This window comes from Oncorhynchus masou, chromosome 29 (genome assembly GCF_036934945.1).
Source record: "Oncorhynchus masou masou isolate Uvic2021 chromosome 29, UVic_Omas_1.1, whole genome shotgun sequence".
Taxonomy (NCBI): Eukaryota; Metazoa; Chordata; class Actinopteri; order Salmoniformes; family Salmonidae; genus Oncorhynchus; species Oncorhynchus masou.
The window spans coordinates 24522214-24542213 of NC_088240.1; the positions used below are offsets into that span (position 1 = coordinate 24522214).

Sequence of the window (20000 nt, forward strand, 5' to 3'; positions counted from 1 at the left end):
CTTTCTCTCTCTCTCGCTGGCTGTCTCTCTCTCTCTCACTGGCTGTCTCGCTGTCTGTCTCGCTGGCTGTCTCGCTGGCTGTCTCGCTGGCTGTCTCGCTGGCTGTCTCGCTGGCTGTCTGTCTCTCTGTCTCTGTCGCTGTCTCTCTCGCTGTCTCTGTGTCTCTCTCGCTGTCTCTGTGTCTCTCTCTGTGTCTCTCTCTCAATTCAATTCAAGGGGCTTTATTGGCATGGGTGACGTGTTAACATTGCCAAAGCAAGTAAGGTAGATAATATATAAAGTGAAATAAACAATAAAAATTAACAGTAGACATCACACATACAGAAGTTTCAAAACAATAAAGACATTACAAATGTCATATTATATATATATATATACAGTGTTTTTACAATGTACAAATGGTAAACGACACAAGATAAAATAAATAAGCATAGATATGGGTTGTATTTACAATGGTGCGTGTTCTTCACTGGTTGCCCTTTTCTCGTGGCAACAGGTCACAAATCTTGCTGCTCTGATGGCACACTGGAATTTCACCCAGTAGATATGGGAGTTTTTCAAAATTGGATTTGTTTTCGAATTCTTTGTGGATCTGTGTAATCTGAGGGAAATATGTCTCTCTAATATGGTCATACATTGGGCAGGAGGTTAGGAAGTGCAGCTCAGTTTCCACCTCATTTTGTGGGCACTGAGCACATAGCCTGTCTTCTCTTGAGAGCCATGTCTGCCTACGGCGGCCTTTCTCAATAGCAAGGCTATGCTCGCTGAGTCTGTACATAGTCAAAGCTTTCCTTAATTTTGGGTCAGTCACAGTGGTCAGGTATTCTGCCGTTGTGTACTCTCTGTTTAGGGCCAAATAGCATTCTAGTTTGCTCTGTTTTTTTTGTTAATTCTTTCCAATGTGTCAAATAATTATCTTTTTGTTTTCTCATGATTTGGTTGGGTCTAATTGGTTGGTTGGTCCTCTCTCTCTCTCGCTGTCTCTGTCTGTCTCTCTCTCTCTTCACATAGAGGGGAAATTATGCAAATCAATATATGGTCCAGAGTGCTCTCTGTAGGGAGACGTTAGCCCCTCAGTACACTGTGAGAACAATATTTTTTGTGAACAAAATGTTGGCGTTATAATAAGGTTGGTAGCGACATGGAAAATCGTTGTGGAAATCTGTTGCAGCTCAGGACTATTACACAATCCATAATGCAATGCTCCTTCTATGGGCTGTATGACTAGCAAACATGGCTACACACTGTAATACCAAAGACAATCTCAGCATGTACCGTAGATAGCTGTAAAATCGCCTAAATAAATGGCATTATCAAGGATTTTTTTAGGAGTCTACAATCTCACCATGTTCAACCTGCAGATCGATGTGCCTTACAGAGTGGAGTCTAACATTCGCAATGGCAGATATACTTTTGAGGAGACGAGAAACATTGGCCATGCTACGTCAATGGACCACACAGTCCCTTCTGGGCGATTTCTGGGACAAGGAGCACTCTCCTTCAAGGAGTGAATGGGAACCGATTGGGCGCTAGCTCAAAAACCCAACATTAGCACGAATTTCGTCAACAAAAAGAAGAACATCAAAAATCCAATAAAAAATGGGTGAGCCTTTCCTTTTAAGGTTGAATCTGTCCCATGGGATTGTTGTTCCCTTCACTTCCTGTACTGGGTCTGGTGTAGTTCCCTTCCCAGCATGCTCTGCATTGACTGATGGCCATCTGTTTGTGTGTGTGTGTGTGTGTGTGTGTGTGTGTGCATGCTTGTATGAATAGGTTTCTCAGATGTTTGTGAGTGGGTGTAAGTATATAGGTATGACTTTAAACTAACTGGACCGCTAGCTGTGTCTATGTATTTAGTCTACGTGCTGAGTGAGTGCTCCTTCGAGTTGATGGCTAACTCTGTTGGGAAAGTGAGGGAGAGTTTGGAAAGCGATGGAGAGGGAGGAGGGATTATTAGTTCTCCTCCACTTCTAAGGGAGATGTGGTTCAGCTGCTGTACAGTGGAAATATGAGGCACTTAGAGGGCTGTAAAAGAGCGAGGGAGGGAAAGGGGGGGGGTTTAGAGGGCTGTAAACTTTTTTAGCTTTCTGGATCAACACTTCAGTCTGGCTGGGGTCAGTGCAGGGGAATGGACACAGCTTTAGAGGAGTAGATGATGTGTGTGACAGGAGGACACTACTCTTAATAGTAGAGGTCTTCATCCTTCAGACAGTCTGGGTTGCCATGGAAGCTGTCTGAACTAGCCTAATCTGAAGATAAACTACCCAGAGTGAATTGCAGCGAGATGCAGGATATGCTGGTCTTATCTTTGTCACAGTCACATGGTTGTCTCCTTGCATGAAATGTCACACATTTATGCAGGTGTGTTCATGTGTGTCATGAAATACATTGAGGCTCCTGTGTCTGGTTTGTGGGGGGTGATTACTACGGGAATGCTCAAACTTACAAGGGTGGTGGAGCGTGTGTGTGTGTGTGGGAGGGAGGGGGGGTTGACCTGACCCTACCCTAGGCCATGTCATCATCAGTGTCACATCACATGACCTGTTGTGTTGCCTCCACTGCCTCCATGCAGACACATACATGCACACATCCCCACCCCCTAATATGGGTCTGAGTTTGAGCCTTAATCAGTCTGTCATGTTGTAGTGTAACAGGAGCTGTCCCATTAGATTTGAAGCATAGTAGGATGGGGGTCATAGTGATGCTACATGACACTGACACCATTCACTGTAGGTATTTGGTCTTTTCTAAATGCATAGTACACACACACACACACACACACATCGTGATGATATTTTCAGGCGTTAGTCATTACTTCCAGTCAGCGCTACTAGTGCTAGCAGGGCTTTGAGTCACACTGAAGCTGTTTTCCTAGAGCGGAAGATCAACTATGAGTAGCCTTTTGTCTCTGAGTGGTTTTAACAGAACTTCCTTCCCCTGTGGTGTCCATAATGGAACACAGGCTTCTATATTGACTGAGTGCTTTCGGTCATCCCAGTTGAATTCACTAAATCACCTTGGAACGGTAGGCAGGAGCCGAGTGGAGCTAATCTGAACACAGTGGCTAATTGTTATTATGGCCTCAGCTGATATCAATGTTGTTATTTGCTGCTGGGAGCCAGTACATGAATTATTGTGTTCGCCTGTAGGCTTTGGATAGCTTGGCTGAACTGAGTTGTGTCGAGGGGAGGTCCTGGGCCAGGGAGAGAGACACCTAGTGACACTAGTATATAACTACAGGTGATATCTGTCTCTTCCTATTCTCTCTCTCTCAGACCTGTCGAGGAATCGTTTGGCGGAGGTCCCCTTAGAGGTGTGTCACCTGGTTGCCTTGGAGATGCTGAACCTCTATCACAACTGTATCAAGACCATTCCTGACACCATCATCAACCTACAGTCACTCACCTCCTTAAACCTCAGGTAAGACTTGAACCTACAGTTAACAGGTGACTGTTGAGTGAGAAGCACATTTGTTTTCAATGATGGAAAGAAAATGTTGGCGTTGCTGAATATCAGTGGTTTATCCTTAACGTTGTTTGCACAGTTATCCCTTTAAAGGCGGCAGTATTGGTTCAGAGAAGCGTTAAATATATTAGATGTCAGTTGATATTTGATAAGCATCACAGAAGGTTGGCAGTAGTCTGATTGGACCAGGGCTTGTTTAGACTCAGGTGTTTGATCCCAACTGTTTCCCAGGGCAGACACGCTTGTTAGGCTTCACGCATCACAGACACCTCTCAATGGGCTGATCTCACCGCTTCTAACCTCATGGCACGACCACAGAGCAATAGCATATCGTGTCTCTGTGTTTGTGCAATGCGCTCAGATCACATATTGGAATGATGCACGACACTACTTGTTTCATTTTTATCTCTCTCCACTCCCGCTCTATCTAGCTATCGAGAGACAGAGAGACATAGAGAAAGAGTGCGAGAGACAAAGTGAGAGATGGGGGAGGAAGATGGTAGAGGGGGACCGCGAAAGAGAGACCGAGAGAGATGGGGAGAAGGTCATCATATCAGTGCTAGCCTGGTTCTTTACTGCCTGCTGTACGCATCATCAACCTGAGACCGACTCTGTATCTCTGTGTCTAATCTCTTCCTCTGTGCTCACACCACCGTGCAACTGAGGGAGATTCATTAGTCATATCTCTGACAGACACACACAGAAGACCAAACCTACACACATGCATGTGGTGTTGCGGCCATATCATTTAAGCTGAGTTAATACATTGATTCATTGAATTTAAGCTGAGTTTAATAAGTGATTCATTGAATTAGTTATACAAATGCTACTTCTGAAGGGGGAGGATGTAAAATACCCTCGGTGGAGGGTAGCTGATGTAGGTTAACGTGAGTCCGTGGCGAGGCGTGTGTCGGAGTGTGATGTGAGCGCCACAGTGACTGCACCGGGGTACGTGTTTTACACCACTAGACAGGAATGATATCAGACGCATTGGAGACACTGGCAGATCATCTCATTTGAATTTGTGGCTTTTCATATTGCTGTCAAAACAGGAAATGGACAATGTTCTCCATGTCTGCACCAGGAACACATGAAAAGGAAGGCTTTATCTTTAGGCTCGTTCTGTTCCTGGCCTGCATCATGGTGGAAAGAGGATAAAGGCTCTTTGTTGTCTAGATAGAACTTTGGCAGTTGTGGAATAAAATGTCTTATTGTGAAGTTGATGGGATGGAGGCTGTTTAGAGCTGTCAGCTGTTGTTGTCATTGAGTTTGCTGATTTGTTTTGCTGCTTTTGTTCAGTTAGCTTTTATTTAGGCATGCAGCTTTTACTGTGACTATTGGCCTGCTCGCTTGTTACTCTATTGTGTTAGCTTGTGCTACTGTGCAGTGTAGTGGTTTTCAGATTGACACACTAGCCACTTGAAATATAATGGCCATAAAACATATCACATGAAGGGTTGTAAAAAGCTATGCTTAGTGTGAGTGTTCACAGAACAATAACATCTAACATATACCAGACAACACATTGTTTCTATTGAGGGAGGGAGTCAGGAGCCAAGGTCATGAATGCCTTCTGCCTACTATGGGCCTGTTGTGTATCTGGAGCTGAAAGGTCGTTTCCATAGCAGAGAGAAAGGCCTGCCCTCCCTGGTATATGGAAAGATAAAACACAGAGAAAGACGATAAGGAAACAGAAAAGGGGAGAGAGAGGTTCAATAAGGAGCGTGAGACGGATTACCAGGAAGTGTACTCAAAGCATGTGCTGACCAGCTGGCGGGTGTCTTCACTGACATGTTCAACCTCTTCCCTGACCCAGTCTGTAATACCTACATGTTTCAAGAAGACCACCATAGTCCCTGTGCCCAAGGAAGCAAAGGTAACCTGCCTAAATGATTACCGCCCCGTAGCACTCACGTCAGTTGCCATGAAGTGCTTTGAAAGGCTGGTCATGACTCACATCAACAGCATCCTCCTGGACACTTTGTGGATGCAGACCCACAGATGTAAGAATGCTGTTCATTGACTACAGTTCAGCGTGCAACATCTTAGTGCCTACAAAACTCATCACTGAGCTAAGGACCCCGGGACGGCGCCTCCCTCTGCAACTGGATCCTGGACTAACTGACGGGCTGCCCCGAGGTGGTAAGGGTGGGCAACAACACGTCTGCCACACTGATCCTCAGCACAGGGGCCCCTCAGGGGTAAGTACTTAGTCCTGTACTCCCTGTTCACCCACAACTGCGTGGCCAAACACGACTCCAACATCATTTACTACCCAACAGTGGTAGGCCTGATCACTGACAATGATGAGACCACCTATAGGAGGAGATCAGAGAACTGGCAGTGTGGTGCCAGGACAACAACCTCTCCCTCAATGTGAGCAAGACAAAGGAGCTGATCGTGGACTACAGGAAAAGGCGGGTCGAACAGGCCCCTATTAACATCGAGGCTGCAGTTGAGCGGGTCGAGAGTTTTTCAAGTTCGTTGGTGTCCACATCAGCAACGTACCATCATGGTCCAGACACCCCAAGACAGACGTGAAGAGGGCATGACAACACCCTTTCCCCCTCAGGAGAGATTTGGCATGGGTCCTCAGATCCTCAAAGTTCTACAACTGCACCATCGTGACCGGTTGCATCACCACATGGTATGGCAACTGCTCGGCATCTGACCGTAAGGTGCTACAGAGGGTAGTGCGAACAGCCCAGTACATCACTGGGGCCAAACGTCCTGTCATCCAGGACCTATATACTAGGCGGTGTCAGAGGAAAGACCATAAAATTGTACAGACTCCAGTCACCCAAGTTATAGACTGTTTTGTCTGCTACCGCACAGCAAGCGGTACTGGAAAGCCAAGTCTAAGACCAAAAGGCTTCTACCTCCAAGCCATAAGACTGCTGAACAGCTCCTACCCCCAAGCCATAAGACTGCTGAACAGCTCCTACCCCCAAGCCATAAGACTGCTGAACAGCTTCTACCCCCAAGCCACAAGACTGCTGAACAGCTTCTACCCCCAAGCCATAAGACTGCTGAACAGCTTCTACCCCCAAGCCATAAGACTGCTGAACAGCTTCTACCCCCAAGCCATAAGACTGCTGAACAGCTTCTACCCCCAAGCCATAAGACTGCTGAACAGCTTCTACCCCCAAGCCAGAAGACTGCTGAACAGCTTCTACCCCCAAGCCATAAGACTGCTGAACAGCTTCTACCCCCAAGCCATAAGACTGCTGAACAGCTTCTACCCCCAAGCCATAAGACTGCTGAACAATTCATCAAATGACCACTGGACTATTTACATTGACCCCCCCCCCCCCTTCTATTTGTTTTGTACACTGCTGCTACTCACTGTTTATTATCTATGCATAGTCACGTCACCCCTACCTACTGTACATGTACAAATGACCTCAACTAACCTGTACCCCCGCACACTGACTCACTACCGCTACCCTCTGTACAGTTGAAGTCAGACACCTTTACATACACCTTAGCCAACTACATTTCAACTCAGTTTTTCACAATTCCTGACATTTAATCCTAGTAAAAATTCCCAGTCTTAGGTCAGTTAGGATCACCACTTTATTTTAAGAATGTGAAATGTCAGAATAATAGTAGAGTGATTTATTTCAGCTTGTATATATTTCATCACATTCCCAGTGGGTCAGAAGTTTACATACACTCAATTAGTACTTGGTAGCATTGCCTTTTAAATTGTTTAACTTGGGTCAAATGTTTCAGATAGTCTTCCACAAGCTTACTACAATAAGTTGGGTGAATTTTGTCCCATTCCTCCTGACAGAGCTGGTGTAACTGAGTCAGGTTTGTAGGTCTCATTGCTCACATACGCTTCTTCAGTTCTGCCCACAGATTTTCTATAAGATTGAGGTCATGGCTTTGTGATGGCCACTCCAATACCTTGACTTTGTTGTCCTTAAGCCATTTTGCCACAACTATGGAAGTATGCTTTGGGGTCATTGTTCATTTGGAAGACCCATTTGTGACCACGCTTTAACTTCCTGACTGATGTCTTGAGATGTTACTTCAATATATCCACATAATTTTCCACCTCATGATGCCATCTATTTTGTGAAGTGCACCAGTCCCTCCTGCAGCAAAGCACCCCCACAACATGATGCTGCCACCCCCATGCTTCACGGTTGGGATGGTGTTCTTTGGCTTGCAAGCATCCCCCTTTTTCCTCCAAACATAACAATGGTCATTATGGCCAAACAGTTCTATTTTTCTTTCATCAGACCAGAGGACATTTCTCCAAAAAGTACGATCTATGTCCCCATGTGCAGTTGCAAACCACAGTCTGGCTTTTGTATGGCGGTTCTGGAGCAGTGGCTTCTTCCTTGCTGAGCGGCCTTTCAGGTTATGTCGATATAGGATCTGTTTCCTCCATTATCTTCACAAGTTCCTTTGCTGCTGTTCTGGGATTGATTTGCACTTTTCACACCAAAGTACATTAATTTTTAGGAGACAGAACACGTCTCCTTCCTGAGCGGTATGACAGCTACGTGGTCCCGTGGTGTTTATACTTGCGTACTATTGTTTGTACAGATGAACGATGTACCTTAAGGCGTTTGGAAATTTCTCCCAAGGATGAACCAGACTTGTGGAGGTCTACAATTTTTTTTCTGAGGTCTTGGCTGATTTCTTTTGATTTTCCATGATGTCAAGCAAAGAGGCACTGAGTTTGAAAGTAGGCCTTGAAATACAAGTTATTTTAAAATTATTTAAAAGTGAAATAATCTGTCAACAATTGTTGGAAAAACTACGTGTCATGCACAAAGTAGATGTCCTGACCGACTTACACTTAGCAACTATAGTTTTGGCATGTAAACTTCCGACTTCAACTGTATATAGCCTCGTTATTGTTATTTTCTGTTACTTTTTATTCTTTATTACTTTAATTTATTTGGTAAATAAGCATTTCACGGTAAGGTCTAAAGTTGTGTTCAGCGCATGTGACAGTTTGATTTGAGAGTGAGTGTCAGTAAGGAGAGGGGGAGAGGGAGAAAGTGGGTCTATAAGGAGAGAGAGAGCGGGTCTATAAGGAGAGAGAGGGAGCGGGTCTATAAGGAGAGAGAGGGAGCGGGTCTATAAGGAGAGAGAGGGAGCGGGTCTATAAGGAGAGAGAGGGAGCGGGTCTATAAGGAGAGAGAGGGAGCGGGTCTATAAGGAGAGAGAGGGAGCGGGTCTATAAGGAGAGAGAGGGAGCGGGTCTATAAGGAGAGAGAGGGAGCGGGTCTATAAGGAGAGAGAGGGAGCGGGTCTATAAGGAGAGAGAGGGAGCGGGTCTATAAGGAGAGAGAGGGGAGCGGGTCTATAAGGAGAGAGAGGGAGCGGGTCTATAAGGAGAGAGAGGGAGCGGGTCTATAAGGAGAGAGAGGGAGCGGGTCTATAAGGAGAGAGAGGGAGCGGGTCTATAAGGAGAGAGAGGGAGCGGGTCTATAAGGAGAGAGAGGGAGCGGGTCTATAAGGAGAGAGAGGGAGCGGGTCTATAAGGAGAGAGAGGGAGCGGGTCTATAAGGAGAGAGAGGGAGCGGGTCTATAAGGAGAGAGAGGGAGCGGGTCTATAAGGAGAGAGAGGGAGCGGGTCTATAAGGAGAGAGAGGGAGCGGGTCTATAAGGAGAGAGAGGGAGCGGGTCTATAAGGAGAGAGAGGGAGCGGGTCTATAAGGAGAGAGAGGGAGCGGGTCTATAAGGAGAGAGAGGGAGCGGGTCTATAAGGAGAGAGAGGGAGCGGGTCTATAAGGAGAGAGAGGGAGCGGGTCTATAAGGAGAGAGAGGGAGCGGGTCTATAAGGAGAGAGAGGGAGCGGGTCTATAAGGAGAGAGAGGGAGCGGGTCTATAAGGAGAGAGAGGGAGCGGGTCTATAAGGAGAGAGAGGGAGCGGGTCTATAAGGAGAGAGAGGGAGCGGGTCTATAAGGAGAGAGAGGGAGCGGGTCTATAAGGAGAGAGAGGGAGCGGGTCTATAAGGAGAGAGAGGGAGCGGGTCTATAAGGAGAGAGAGGGAGCGGGTCTATAAGGAGAGAGAGGGAGCGGGTCTATAAGGAGAGAGAGGGAGCGGGTCTATAAGGAGAGAGAGGGAGCGGGTCTATAAGGAGAGAGAGGGAGCGGGTCTATAAGGAGAGAGAGGGAGCGGGTCTATAAGGAGAGAGAGGGAGCGGGTCTATAAGGAGAGAGCGGGAGCGGGTCTATAAGGAGAGAGCGGGAGCGGGTCAATAAGGAGAGAGAGAGAGAGCGGGTCAATAAGGAGAGAGAGAGAGAGCGGTCCAATAAGGAGAGAGAGAGAGAGCGGGTCAATAAGGAGAGAGAGAGAGAGCGGGTCAATAAGGAGAGAGAGAGAGAGCGGGTCTATGAGAGAGAGAGAGTGGGTCTATAAGGAGAGAGAGAGAGAGAGAGAGTGGGTCTATAAGGAGAGAGAATGCGGGTCTATAAGGAGAGGGAGAGAGAGAGCGGGTCTATAAGGAGAGGGAGAGAGAGAGCGGGTCGATAAGGAGAGGGAGAGAGAGAGCGGGTCGATAAGGAGAGGGAGAGAGAGAGCGGGTCGATAAGGAGAGGGAGCGAGAGAGCGGGACGATAAGGAGAGGGAGAGAGAGAGCGGGTCGATAAGGAGAGGGAGAAAGTAAAGCCCCTTGAATTAAATTGAAAGAGAGCGGGTCTATAAGGAGAGTGAGAAAGAGGGCGGGTCTATAAGGAGAGTGAGAAAGAGGGCGGGTCTATAAGGAGAGGGAGAAAGAGAGCGGGTCTATGAGTAGAGGGAGAAAGAGAGCTGGTCTATGAGTAGAGGGAGAAAGAGAGCGGGTCTATGAGTAGAGGGAGAAAGAGAGCGGGTCTATGAGGAGAGGGAGAAAGAGAGCGGGTCTATGAGGAGAAGGAGAAAGAGAGCGGGTCTATAAGGAGAGTGAGAAAGAGAGCGGGTCTATAGGGAGAGTGAGAAAGAGAGCGGGTCTATAGGGAGAGTGAGAAAGAGAGCGGGTCTATAAGGAGAGTGAGAAAGAGAGCGGGTCTATAAGGAGAGTGAGAAAGAGAGCGGGTCTATAGGGAGAGTGAGAGCGGGTCTATAGGGAGAGTGAGAGCGGGTCTATAGGGAGAGTGAGAGCGGGTCTATAGGGAGAGTGAGAGCGGGTCTATAGGGAGAGTGAGAGCGGGTCTATAGGGAGAGTGAGAGCGGGTCTATAGGGAGAGTGAGAGCGGGTCTATAGGGAGAGTGAGAGCGGGTCTATAGGGAGAGTGAGAGCGGGTCTATAGGGAGAGTGAGAGCGGGTCTATAGGGAGAGTGAGAGCGGGTCTATAGGGAGAGTGAGAGCGGGTCTATAGGGAGAGGGAGAGTGAGAGCGGGTCTATAAGGAGAGAGAGAAAAGCAGGTCAATAAGGAGAGAGAGAAAGAGAGCGGGTCAATAAGGAGAGGGAGAAAGAGAGCGGGTCAATAAGGAGAGGGAGAAAGAGAGCGGGTCAATAAGGAGAGGGAGAGAGAAAAGCAGGTCAATAAGGAGAGGGAGAAAGAGAGCAGGTCAATAAGGAGAGGGAGAAAGAGAGCAGGTCAATAAGGAGAGGGAGAAAGAGAGCAGGTCAATAAGGAGAGGGAGAAAGAGAGCGGGTCAATAAGGAGAGGGAGAAAGAGAGCGGGTCAATAAGGAGAGGGAGAAAGAGAGCAGGTCAATAAGGAGAGGGAGAAGGAGAGAGCGGGTCAATAAGGAGAGAGAGAAAAGCAGGTCAATAAGGAGAGAGAGAAAAGCAGGTCAATAAGGAGAGAGAAAAGCAGGTCAATAAGGAGAGGGAGAAAGAGAGCGGGTCAATAAGGAGAGGGAGAAAGAGAGCGGGTCAATAAGGAGAGGGAGAAAGAGAGCAGGTCAATAAGGAGAGGGAGAGAGAAAAGCTGGTCAATAAGGAGAGAGAAAAGCAGGTCAATAAGGAGAGGGAGAAAGAGAGCGGGTCAATAAGGAGAGGGAGAAAGAGAGCGGGTCAATAAGGAGAGGGAGAAAGAGAGCGGGTCAATAAGGAGAGGGAGAAAGAGAGCGGGTCAATAAGGAGAGGGAGAAAGAGAGCAGGTCAATAAGGAGAGGGAGAAGGAGAGAGCGGGTCAATAAGGAGAGGGAGAAAGAGGGCAGGTCAATAAGGAGAGGGAGAAGGAGAGAGCGGGTCAATAAGGAGAGTGAGAAAGAGGGCGGGTCTATATGGAGAGGGAGAAAGAGCGGGTCTATATGGAGAGGGAGAAAGAGCGGATCTCGATGGAGAAAGAGCGGGTCTATAAGGAGAGAGAGAGAGCAGGTCTATAAGGAGCGTGAGAAAGAGAGCGGGTCTATAAGGAGAGTGAGAGAGAGCGGGTCTATAAGGAGAAGGAGAGAGAGCGGGTCTATAAGTAGAGAGAGCGGGTCTATAAGGAGAGAGAGCGGGTCTATAAGGAGAGGGAACGGGTCTATAAGGAGAGGGAGAAAGAGCGGGTCTATAAGGAGAGAGAGCGGGTTTATAAGGAGAGGGAGAAAGAGCGGGTCTATAAGGAGAGAGAGCGGGTCTATAGGGAGAGGGAGAAAGAGCAGGTCAATAAGGAGAGGGAGAAAGAGCAGGTCAATAAGGAGAGGGAGAAAGAGCAGGTCAATAAGGAGAGTGAGAAAGAGAGCGGGTCAATAAGGAGAGTGAGAAAGTAAAGCCCCTTGAATTAAATTGAAAGAGAGCGGGTCTATAAGGAGAGGGATAAAGAGCATGTCAATAAGGAGCGTGAGAAAGAGAGCGGGGTCAATAAGGAGCGTGAGAAAGAGAGCGGGTCAATAAGGAGCGTGAGAAAGAGAGCGGGTCAATAAGGAGAGGGAGAAAGAGAGCAGGTCAATAAGGAGAGGGAGAAAGAGAGCAGGTCAATAAGGAGAGAGAAAAGCAGGTCAATAAGGAGAGAGAAAAGCAGGTCAATAAGGAGAGAGAAAAGCAGGTCAATAAGGAGAGGGAGAAAGAGAGCAGGTCAATGAGAGAAAGAGAGCAGTTCAATAAGGAGAGAGAAAAGCAGGTCAATAAGGAGAGAGAAAAGCAGGTCAATAAGGAGAGAGAAAAGCAGGTCAATAAGGAGAGAGAAAAGCAGGTCAATAAGGAGAGAGAAAAGCAGGTCAATAAGGAGAGGGAGAAAGAGAGCAGGTCAATGAGAGAAAGAGAGCAGTTCAATAAGGAGAGAGAAAAGCAGGTCAATAAGGAGAGAGAAAAGCAGGTCAATAAGGAGAGAGAAAAGCAGGTCAATAAGGAGAGAGAAAAGCAGGTCAATAAGGAGAGAGAAAAGCAGGTCAATAAGGAGAGAGAAAAGCAGGTCAATAAGGAGAGAGAAAAGCAGGTCAATAAGGAGAGAGAAAAGCAGGTCAATAAGGAGAGAGAAAAGCAGGTCAATAAGGAGAGGGAGAAAGAGAGCAGGTCAATGAGAGAAAGAGAGCAGTTCAATAAGGAGAGAGAAAAGCAGGTCAATAAGGAGAGAGAAAAGCAGGTCAATAAGGAGAGAGAAAAGCAGGTCAGTAAGGAGAGAGAAAAGCAGGTCAGTAAGGAGAGAGAAAAGCAGGTCAGTAAGGAGAGAGAAAAGCAGGTCAGTAAGGAGAGAGAAAAGCAGGTCAATAAGGAGAGAGAAAAGCAGGTCAATAAGGAGAGAGAAAAGCAGGTCAATAAGGAGAGGGAGAAAGAGAGCAGGTCAATGAGAGAAAGAGAGCGGGTCAATAAGGAGAGGGAGAAGGTGAGCGGGTCAATAAGGAGAGGGAGAAGGTGAGCAGCTCAATAAGGAGAATGTGAGCGGCTCAATAAGTAGAAAGTGAGCGGATCAATAAGGAGAAAGTGAGCGGGTCAATAAGGAGAGGGAGAAAGTGAGCGGGTCAATAAGGAGAGGGAGAAAGTGAGAGGGAGAAAGTGAGCGGGTCAATAAGGAGAGGGAGAAAGTGAGCGGGTCAATAAGGAGAGGGAGAAAGTGAGCGGGTCAAATACGGAGTGGGAGAAAGAGAGCGGGTTTATAAGGAGAGGGAGAAAGAGAGTGGGTCTACAAGGAGAGGGAGAAAGAGAGCGGGTCTATACGGAGAGGGAGAAAGAGAGCGGGTCTATACGGAGAGGGAGAAAGAGAGCGGGTCTATAAGGAGAGGGAGAAATAGAGCGGGTCTATAGGGAGAGGGAGAGAGAGATCGGGTCTCGGGAGAGGGAGAACAAGCAGGTCAATAAGGAGCGTGAGAAAGAGAGCGGGTCTAATAGAGTGAGGGGGTCAATACATAGATGGAGTGTCAATAAGGAGAGGGAGGAGAGGGGGAGGGGGTCAGTAAGGAGAGGGGGTCAGTAAGGAGAGGGGGTCAGTAAGGAGAGGGGGTCAGTAAGGAGAGGGGGTCAATAAGGAGAGGGGGTCAATAAGAAGAGGGGGTCAATAAGGAGACGTAGAAAGAGGGAGTGGGTCAATACGGGGAGAGGGAGGGAGATGGTCAATACGGGGAGAGGGTCAATACGGGGAGAGGGAGGGAGGGTCAATACGGGGAGAGGGAGGGAGAGGGTCAATACGGGGAGAGGGAGGGAGATGGTCAATACGGGGAGAGGGTCAATACGGGGAGAGGGAGGGAGATGGTCAATACGAGGAGAGGGAGGGAGATGGTCAATACGGGGAGAGGGAGGGAGATGGTCAATACGGGGAGAGGGAGGGAGATGGTCAATACGGGGAGAGGGAGGGAGAGGGTCAATACGGGGAGAGGGAGGGAGAGGGTCAATACGGGGAGAGGGAGGGAGAGGGTCAATACGGGGAGAGGGAGGGAGAGGGTCAATACGAGGAGAGGGAGGGAGAGGGTCAATACGGGGAGAGGGTCAAAACGGGGAGAGGGATGGAGAGGGTCAATACGGGGAGAGGGAGGGAGAGGGTCGATACGGGGAGAGGGAGGGAGAGGGTCGATACGGGGAGAGGGAGGGAGATGGTCAATACGGGTAGATGGAGGGAGATGGTCAATACGGGTAGATGGAGGGAGATGGTCAATACGGGTAAATGGAGGGAGAGGGTCAATACGGGGAGATGGAGGGAGAGGGTCAATAAGGAGAGAGGGAGGGAGAGGGTCAATACGGGGAGAGGGAGGGAGAGGGACAATACGGGGAGAGGGAGGGAGAGGGTCAATACGGGTAGATGGAGGGAGATGGTCAATACGGGTAGATGGTCAATACGGGTAGATGGTCAATACGGGTAGATGGTCAATACGGGTAGAGGGAGGGAGAGGGTCAATAAGGGGAGAGGGAGGGAGAGGGTCAATACGGGGAGAGGGAGGGAGAGGGTCAATACGGGGAGAGGGAGGGAGATGGTCAATACGGGGAGAGGGAGGGAGAGGGTCAATACGGGGAGAGGGAGGGAGAGGGTCAATACGGGGAGAGGGAGGGAGATGGTCAATACGGGGAGAGGGAGGGAGAGGGTCAATACGGGGAGAGGGAGGGAGAGGGTCAATACGGGGAGAGGGAGGGAGAGGGTCAATACGGGGAGAGGGAGGGAGAGGGTCAATACGGGTAGATGGTCAATACGGGTAGAGGGAGGGAGAGGGTCAATAAGGGGAGAGGGAGGGAGAGGGTCAATACGGGGAGAGGGAGGGAGAGGGTCAATACGGGGAGAGGGAGGGAGATTGTCAATACGGGGAGAGGGAGGGAGAGGGTCAATACGGGGAGAGGGAGGGAGAGGGTCAATACGGGGAGAGGGAGGGAGAGGGTCAATACGGGGAGAGGGAGGGAGAGGGTCAATACGGGGAGAGGGAGGGAGAGGGTCAATAAGGGGAGAGGGAGGGAGAGGGTCAATACGGGGAGAGGGAGGGAGATTGTCAATACGGGGGAGAGGGAGGGAGAGGGTCAATACGGGGAGAGGGAGGGAGAGGGTCAATACGGGGAGAGGGAGGGAGACGGTCAATAAGGGAGAGGGAGGGAGAGGGTCAATACGGGGAGAGGGAGGGAGAGGGTCAATACGGGGAGAGGGAGGGAGAGGGACAATACGGGTAGAGGGAGGGAGAGGGTCAATACGGGGAGAGGGAGGGAGAGGGTCAATACGGGTAGATGGTCAATACGGGGAGAGGGAGGGAGAGGGTCAATACGGGGAGAGGGAGGGAGAGGGTCAATAAGGGGAGAGGGAGGGAGAGTGTCAATACGGGGAGAGGGAGGGAGATTGTCAATACGGGGAGAGGGAGGGAGAGGGTCAATACGGGGAGAGGGAGGGAGAGGGTCAATACGGGGAGAGGGAGGGAGACGGTCAATAAGGGGAGAGGGAGGGAGAGGGTCAATACGGGGAGAGGGAGGGAGAGGGTCAATACGGGGAGAGGGAGGGAGAGGGACAATACGGGTAGAGGGAGGGAGAGGGTCAATACGGGGAGAGGGAGGGAGAGGGTCAATACGGGGAGAGGGAGGGAGAGGGTCAATACGGGGAGAGGGAGGGAGAGGGTCAATACGGGTAGATGGTCAATACGGGTAGAGGGAGGGAGAGGATCAATAAGGGTAGAGGGAGGGAGAGGGTCAATAAGGGGAGAGGGAGGGAGAGGGTCAATACGGGGAGAGGGAGGGAGAGGGTCAATACGGGGAGAGGGAGGGAGAGGGTCAATACGGGGAGAGGGAGGGAGAGGGTCAATACGGGGAGAGGGAGGGAGAGGGTCAATATGGGGAGAGGGAGATGGTCAATACGGGGAGAGGGAGGGAGATGGTCAATACGGGAAGAGGGAGGGAGATGGTCAATACGGGTAGATGGTCAATACGGGTAGAGGGAGGGAGATGGTCAATAAGGGGAGAGGGAGGGAGATGGTCAATACGGGGAGAGGGAGGGAGATGGTCAATACGGGGAGAGGGAGGGAGAGGGTCAATACGGGGAGAGGGAGGGAGAGGGTCAATACGGGGAGAGGGAAGGAGATGGTCAATACGGGGAGAGGGAGGGAGATGGTCAATACGGGAAGAGGGAGGGAGATGGTCAATACGGGTAGATGGTCAATACGGGTAGAGGGAGGGAGAGGGTCAATAAGGGGAGAGGGAGGGAGATGGTCAATACGGGGAGAGGGAGGGAGATGGTCAATACGGGGAGAGGGAGGGAGAGGGTCAATACGGGGAGAGGGAGGGAGAGGGTCAATACGGGGAGAGGGAGGGAGAGGGTCAATACGGGGAGAGGGAGGGAGAGGGTCAATACGGGGAGAGGGAGGGAGAGGGTCAATACGGGTAGATGGTCAATAAGGGTAGAGGGAGGGAGAGGGTCAATAAGGGTAGAGGGAGGGAGAGGGTCAATAAGGGGAGAGGGAGGGAGATGGTCAATACGGGGAGAGGGAGGGAGAGGGTCAATACGGGGAGAGGGAGGGAGAGGGTCAATACGGGGAGAGGGAGGGAGATGGTCAATACGGGGAGAGGGAGGGAGATGGTCAATAAGGGGAGAGGGAGGGAGAGGGTCAATACGGGGAGAGGGAGGGAGAGGGAGGGAGAGGGTCAATACGGGGAGAGGGTCAATACGGGGAGAGGGAGGGAGAGGGTCAATAAGGGGAGAGGGAGGGAGAGGGTCAATACGGGGAGAGGGAGGGAGAGGGTCAATACGGGGAGAGGGAGGGAGAGGGTCAATACGGGGAGAGGGAGGGAGAGGGTCAATACGGGTAGATGGAGCGAGAGGGTCAATGCGGGGAGAGGGTCAATACGGGGAGAGGGAGGGAGAGTGTCAATAAGGGGAGAGGGAGGGAGAGGGTCAATAATGGGAGAGGGAGGGAGAGGGTCAATACGGGAAGAGGGAGGGAGATGGTCAATACGGGTAGATGGTCAATACGGGTAGATGGTCAATACGGGTAGATGGTCAATACGGGTAGATGGTCAATACGGGTAGATGGTCAATACGGGTAGATGGAGGGAGATGGTCAATATGGGTAGATGGTCAATACCGGTAGATGGTCAATACGGGTAGATGGTCAATACGGGTAGATGGAGGGAGATGGTCAATACGGGTAGATGGAGGGAGAGGGTCAATATGGGTAGATGGAGGGAGAGGGTCAATACGGGTAGATGCAGGGAGAGGGTCAATACGGGGAGAGGGAGGGAGATGGTCAATACGGGGAGAGGGAGGGGGATTGAGTCAATATGGTGAGAGAGAGGGTTAATGGGGAGGGGGAGAGCTTGGGTCAATAAGGAGAGGGACTGAGAGCGAGGGGGATCAATACGGAGAGTGGGGAGAGGGTCAATATGGGGAGAGGGGTCAATATAGAGGGGGAGGAGGTCAATATAGAAGGGGACAACGGGTCAATAAGGAGGGGGGGAGAGGGTCAGTAAGGAGAGGGGGTCAATGAGAGGGATAGAGGGTCAATAGGGGGAGGGGGTCAATAAGGAGAGGGGGTCAATAAAGAGTGGGAGAGAGGGAGAGGGGGTCAATAAGGAGTGGGAGAGAGGGAGAGGGGGTCAATACAGGGAGAGGGAGAGCGAGAGAGGGGGTCAGTAAGGAGAGGGGGTGGGGGTCAATAAGGAGAGGGGGTGGGGGTCAATAAGGAGAGGGGGAGAGGGGGTCAATTAGAATTTTTCATTCAGCCAGTCACCATGTTATGTCTATACCTTCTCCCTCATCATATGGAGTGGATCTAAGCGGCTCTTGTGGGCAGGATTCAATTGAGAGTGGATCCCAGAGAGGAACTCATGCCGCCTCTAATCTCTTGGGTTGGAGACAGAGACCGTGTTTGACAGCTCTGGCTCTGTGGCGCCTCTGGACTGCACAGTGATACGGCTCGATCTGATGCAACGCACGCATGCCAACTCGTACACGCAGCGCTGAGTGGTGTGAAAGCATCCCGTTTTCCTGAAAGTTCCCATACTGTAAGTCCTCACCACTCTCAATGTCCTCCAGCACAAAATAACCATTAACTCAGGGAAGTGTAATCAGTCTTTACACACTCCAGAACAAGAGGCTTTCCCGTGGGTGTGCAAGTTCCAGGATACTTTTTTGCCTTTTGTTGTTGTTGTGGAGAGCTTGTTTTCTCTGGGTCATCTGTAATCAGCTCTGCTCATGCTGGCAGCCTCTCTACCAACCTCTGTCTGTTAAAGATCTCTACATTCTCCCTGTCTATGTTAAAGGCCTCTGTTCCAGTCTCTCTGTCTGTCTACACATTAAGGCCTCTCTCTTGCTCTGCCACAGACATCCTGCTGCATGCTGGCAAACTGCAGCTGTAAGCCGGAGACAACACCAGAAGTCTGTTTTAATGAGTTTCAAACTGTTTTGGAGGAGTTCTGACATGTTTTGGAGGAGTTCTGACATGTTTTGGAGGAGTTCTGACATGTTTTGGAGGAGTTCTGACATGTTTTGGAGGAGTTCTGACATGTTTTGGAGGAGTTCTGGCATGTTTTGGAGGAGTTCTGGCATGTTTTGGAGGAGTTCTGGCATGTTTGAAAAGGCTTTCGATTGTTTTCGAGCATCTTGTTTAACTGCTCATGTAAACCAGGGAGGGAACACCAACATCCTGTTTTTATGAGGGGTTTTGGACTGTCGTGCTGGACTGAACTGCACTAGATTGGGACTGTGTGTTTTATGTTTTGCAGAAGTACAGAAGTGTTTATGGGAAAGCTAATGAGTAGTTTTTTACAGTACAGTAGTGTTGCACGGTGGTATACTGAAACTTCTGTAATTCTTTCGATGCTAGAACATGAAAAACGGTTTGGTACTAGGGTTTCTGTTACTTCCCTCAAATGTGTCTCACAGATCAAGTCTGTATCAGCAAAGCTGATGTCCCCCTTATAGCTCATGTGCCTGTTCCGCTGAGCTTGCACTGGGAGACCAGGCTGCCTCATGTTATGTCCCCACACATGCCACACAGAAGTGAACACACTTCAATAATGCAACATGGCATGTAGAAATGTTAAAACAGTTCATTACTGTTCGCAAAACAGACTAGAACACTTTACAGTGCAAGAAGAAACCAGTATCTTCCAGCTTTATAGGCTAACCTTCTTGCTAGCTTACAGCTGAAGCTAACATCAATTCACTACCCGAGTACTTTGTTTTTGATAATATGCAAATCACATCACAATATGCTGATTTCAAAACTGATTGCAACCAAAACTTTATAAATTCTCTCTCTCCCTGTCTCTCTCTCTCTCTGTGTCTCTCTCTCTGTGTCTCTCTCTCTGTGTCTCTCTCTCTGTGTCTCTCTCTCTGTGTCTCTCTCTCGGTGTCTCTCTCTCGGTGTCTCTCTGTCTCTCTCAATTCAATTCAATTCAAGGGGCTTTATTGGCATGGGTAACATCCGGTTTTTCGGATGACTGCCTTGCCTGGTTCACCAATTACTTTGCAGACAGAGTTCAGTGTGTCATATCGGAGGGCATGCTGTCCGGTCCTCTGGCAGTCTCTATGGGGGTGCCACAGGGTTCAATTCTCGGGCCGACTCTTTTCTCTGTATATATCAGTGATGTTGCTCTTGCTGCGGGCGATTCCCTGATCCACCTCTACGCAGACGACACCATTCTATATACTTCCGGCCCGTCCTTGGACACTGTGCTATCTAACCTCCAAACGAGCTTCAATGCCATACAACACTCCTTCCGTGGCCTCCAACTGCTCTTAAATGCTAGTAAAACC

The 20000-nt window shown here is 49.5% G+C and overlaps 1 protein-coding gene across 7 annotated transcripts in view; it reads left to right on the plus strand.

Moving 5' to 3' along the window:
* The window catches only part of lrch1 (leucine-rich repeats and calponin homology (CH) domain containing 1), a 148877-nt gene that overhangs the window by 60957 nt on the left and 67920 nt on the right, over positions 1–20000 (plus strand). For all 7 annotated transcript variants that reach the window (XM_064944345.1, XM_064944344.1, XM_064944346.1 and 4 more), the window contains exon 2: positions 3276–3420. In XM_064944345.1, the coding sequence (XP_064800417.1) occupies positions 3276–3420 (145 nt within the window). The remainder of the gene's footprint in view (positions 1–3275; positions 3421–20000) is intronic.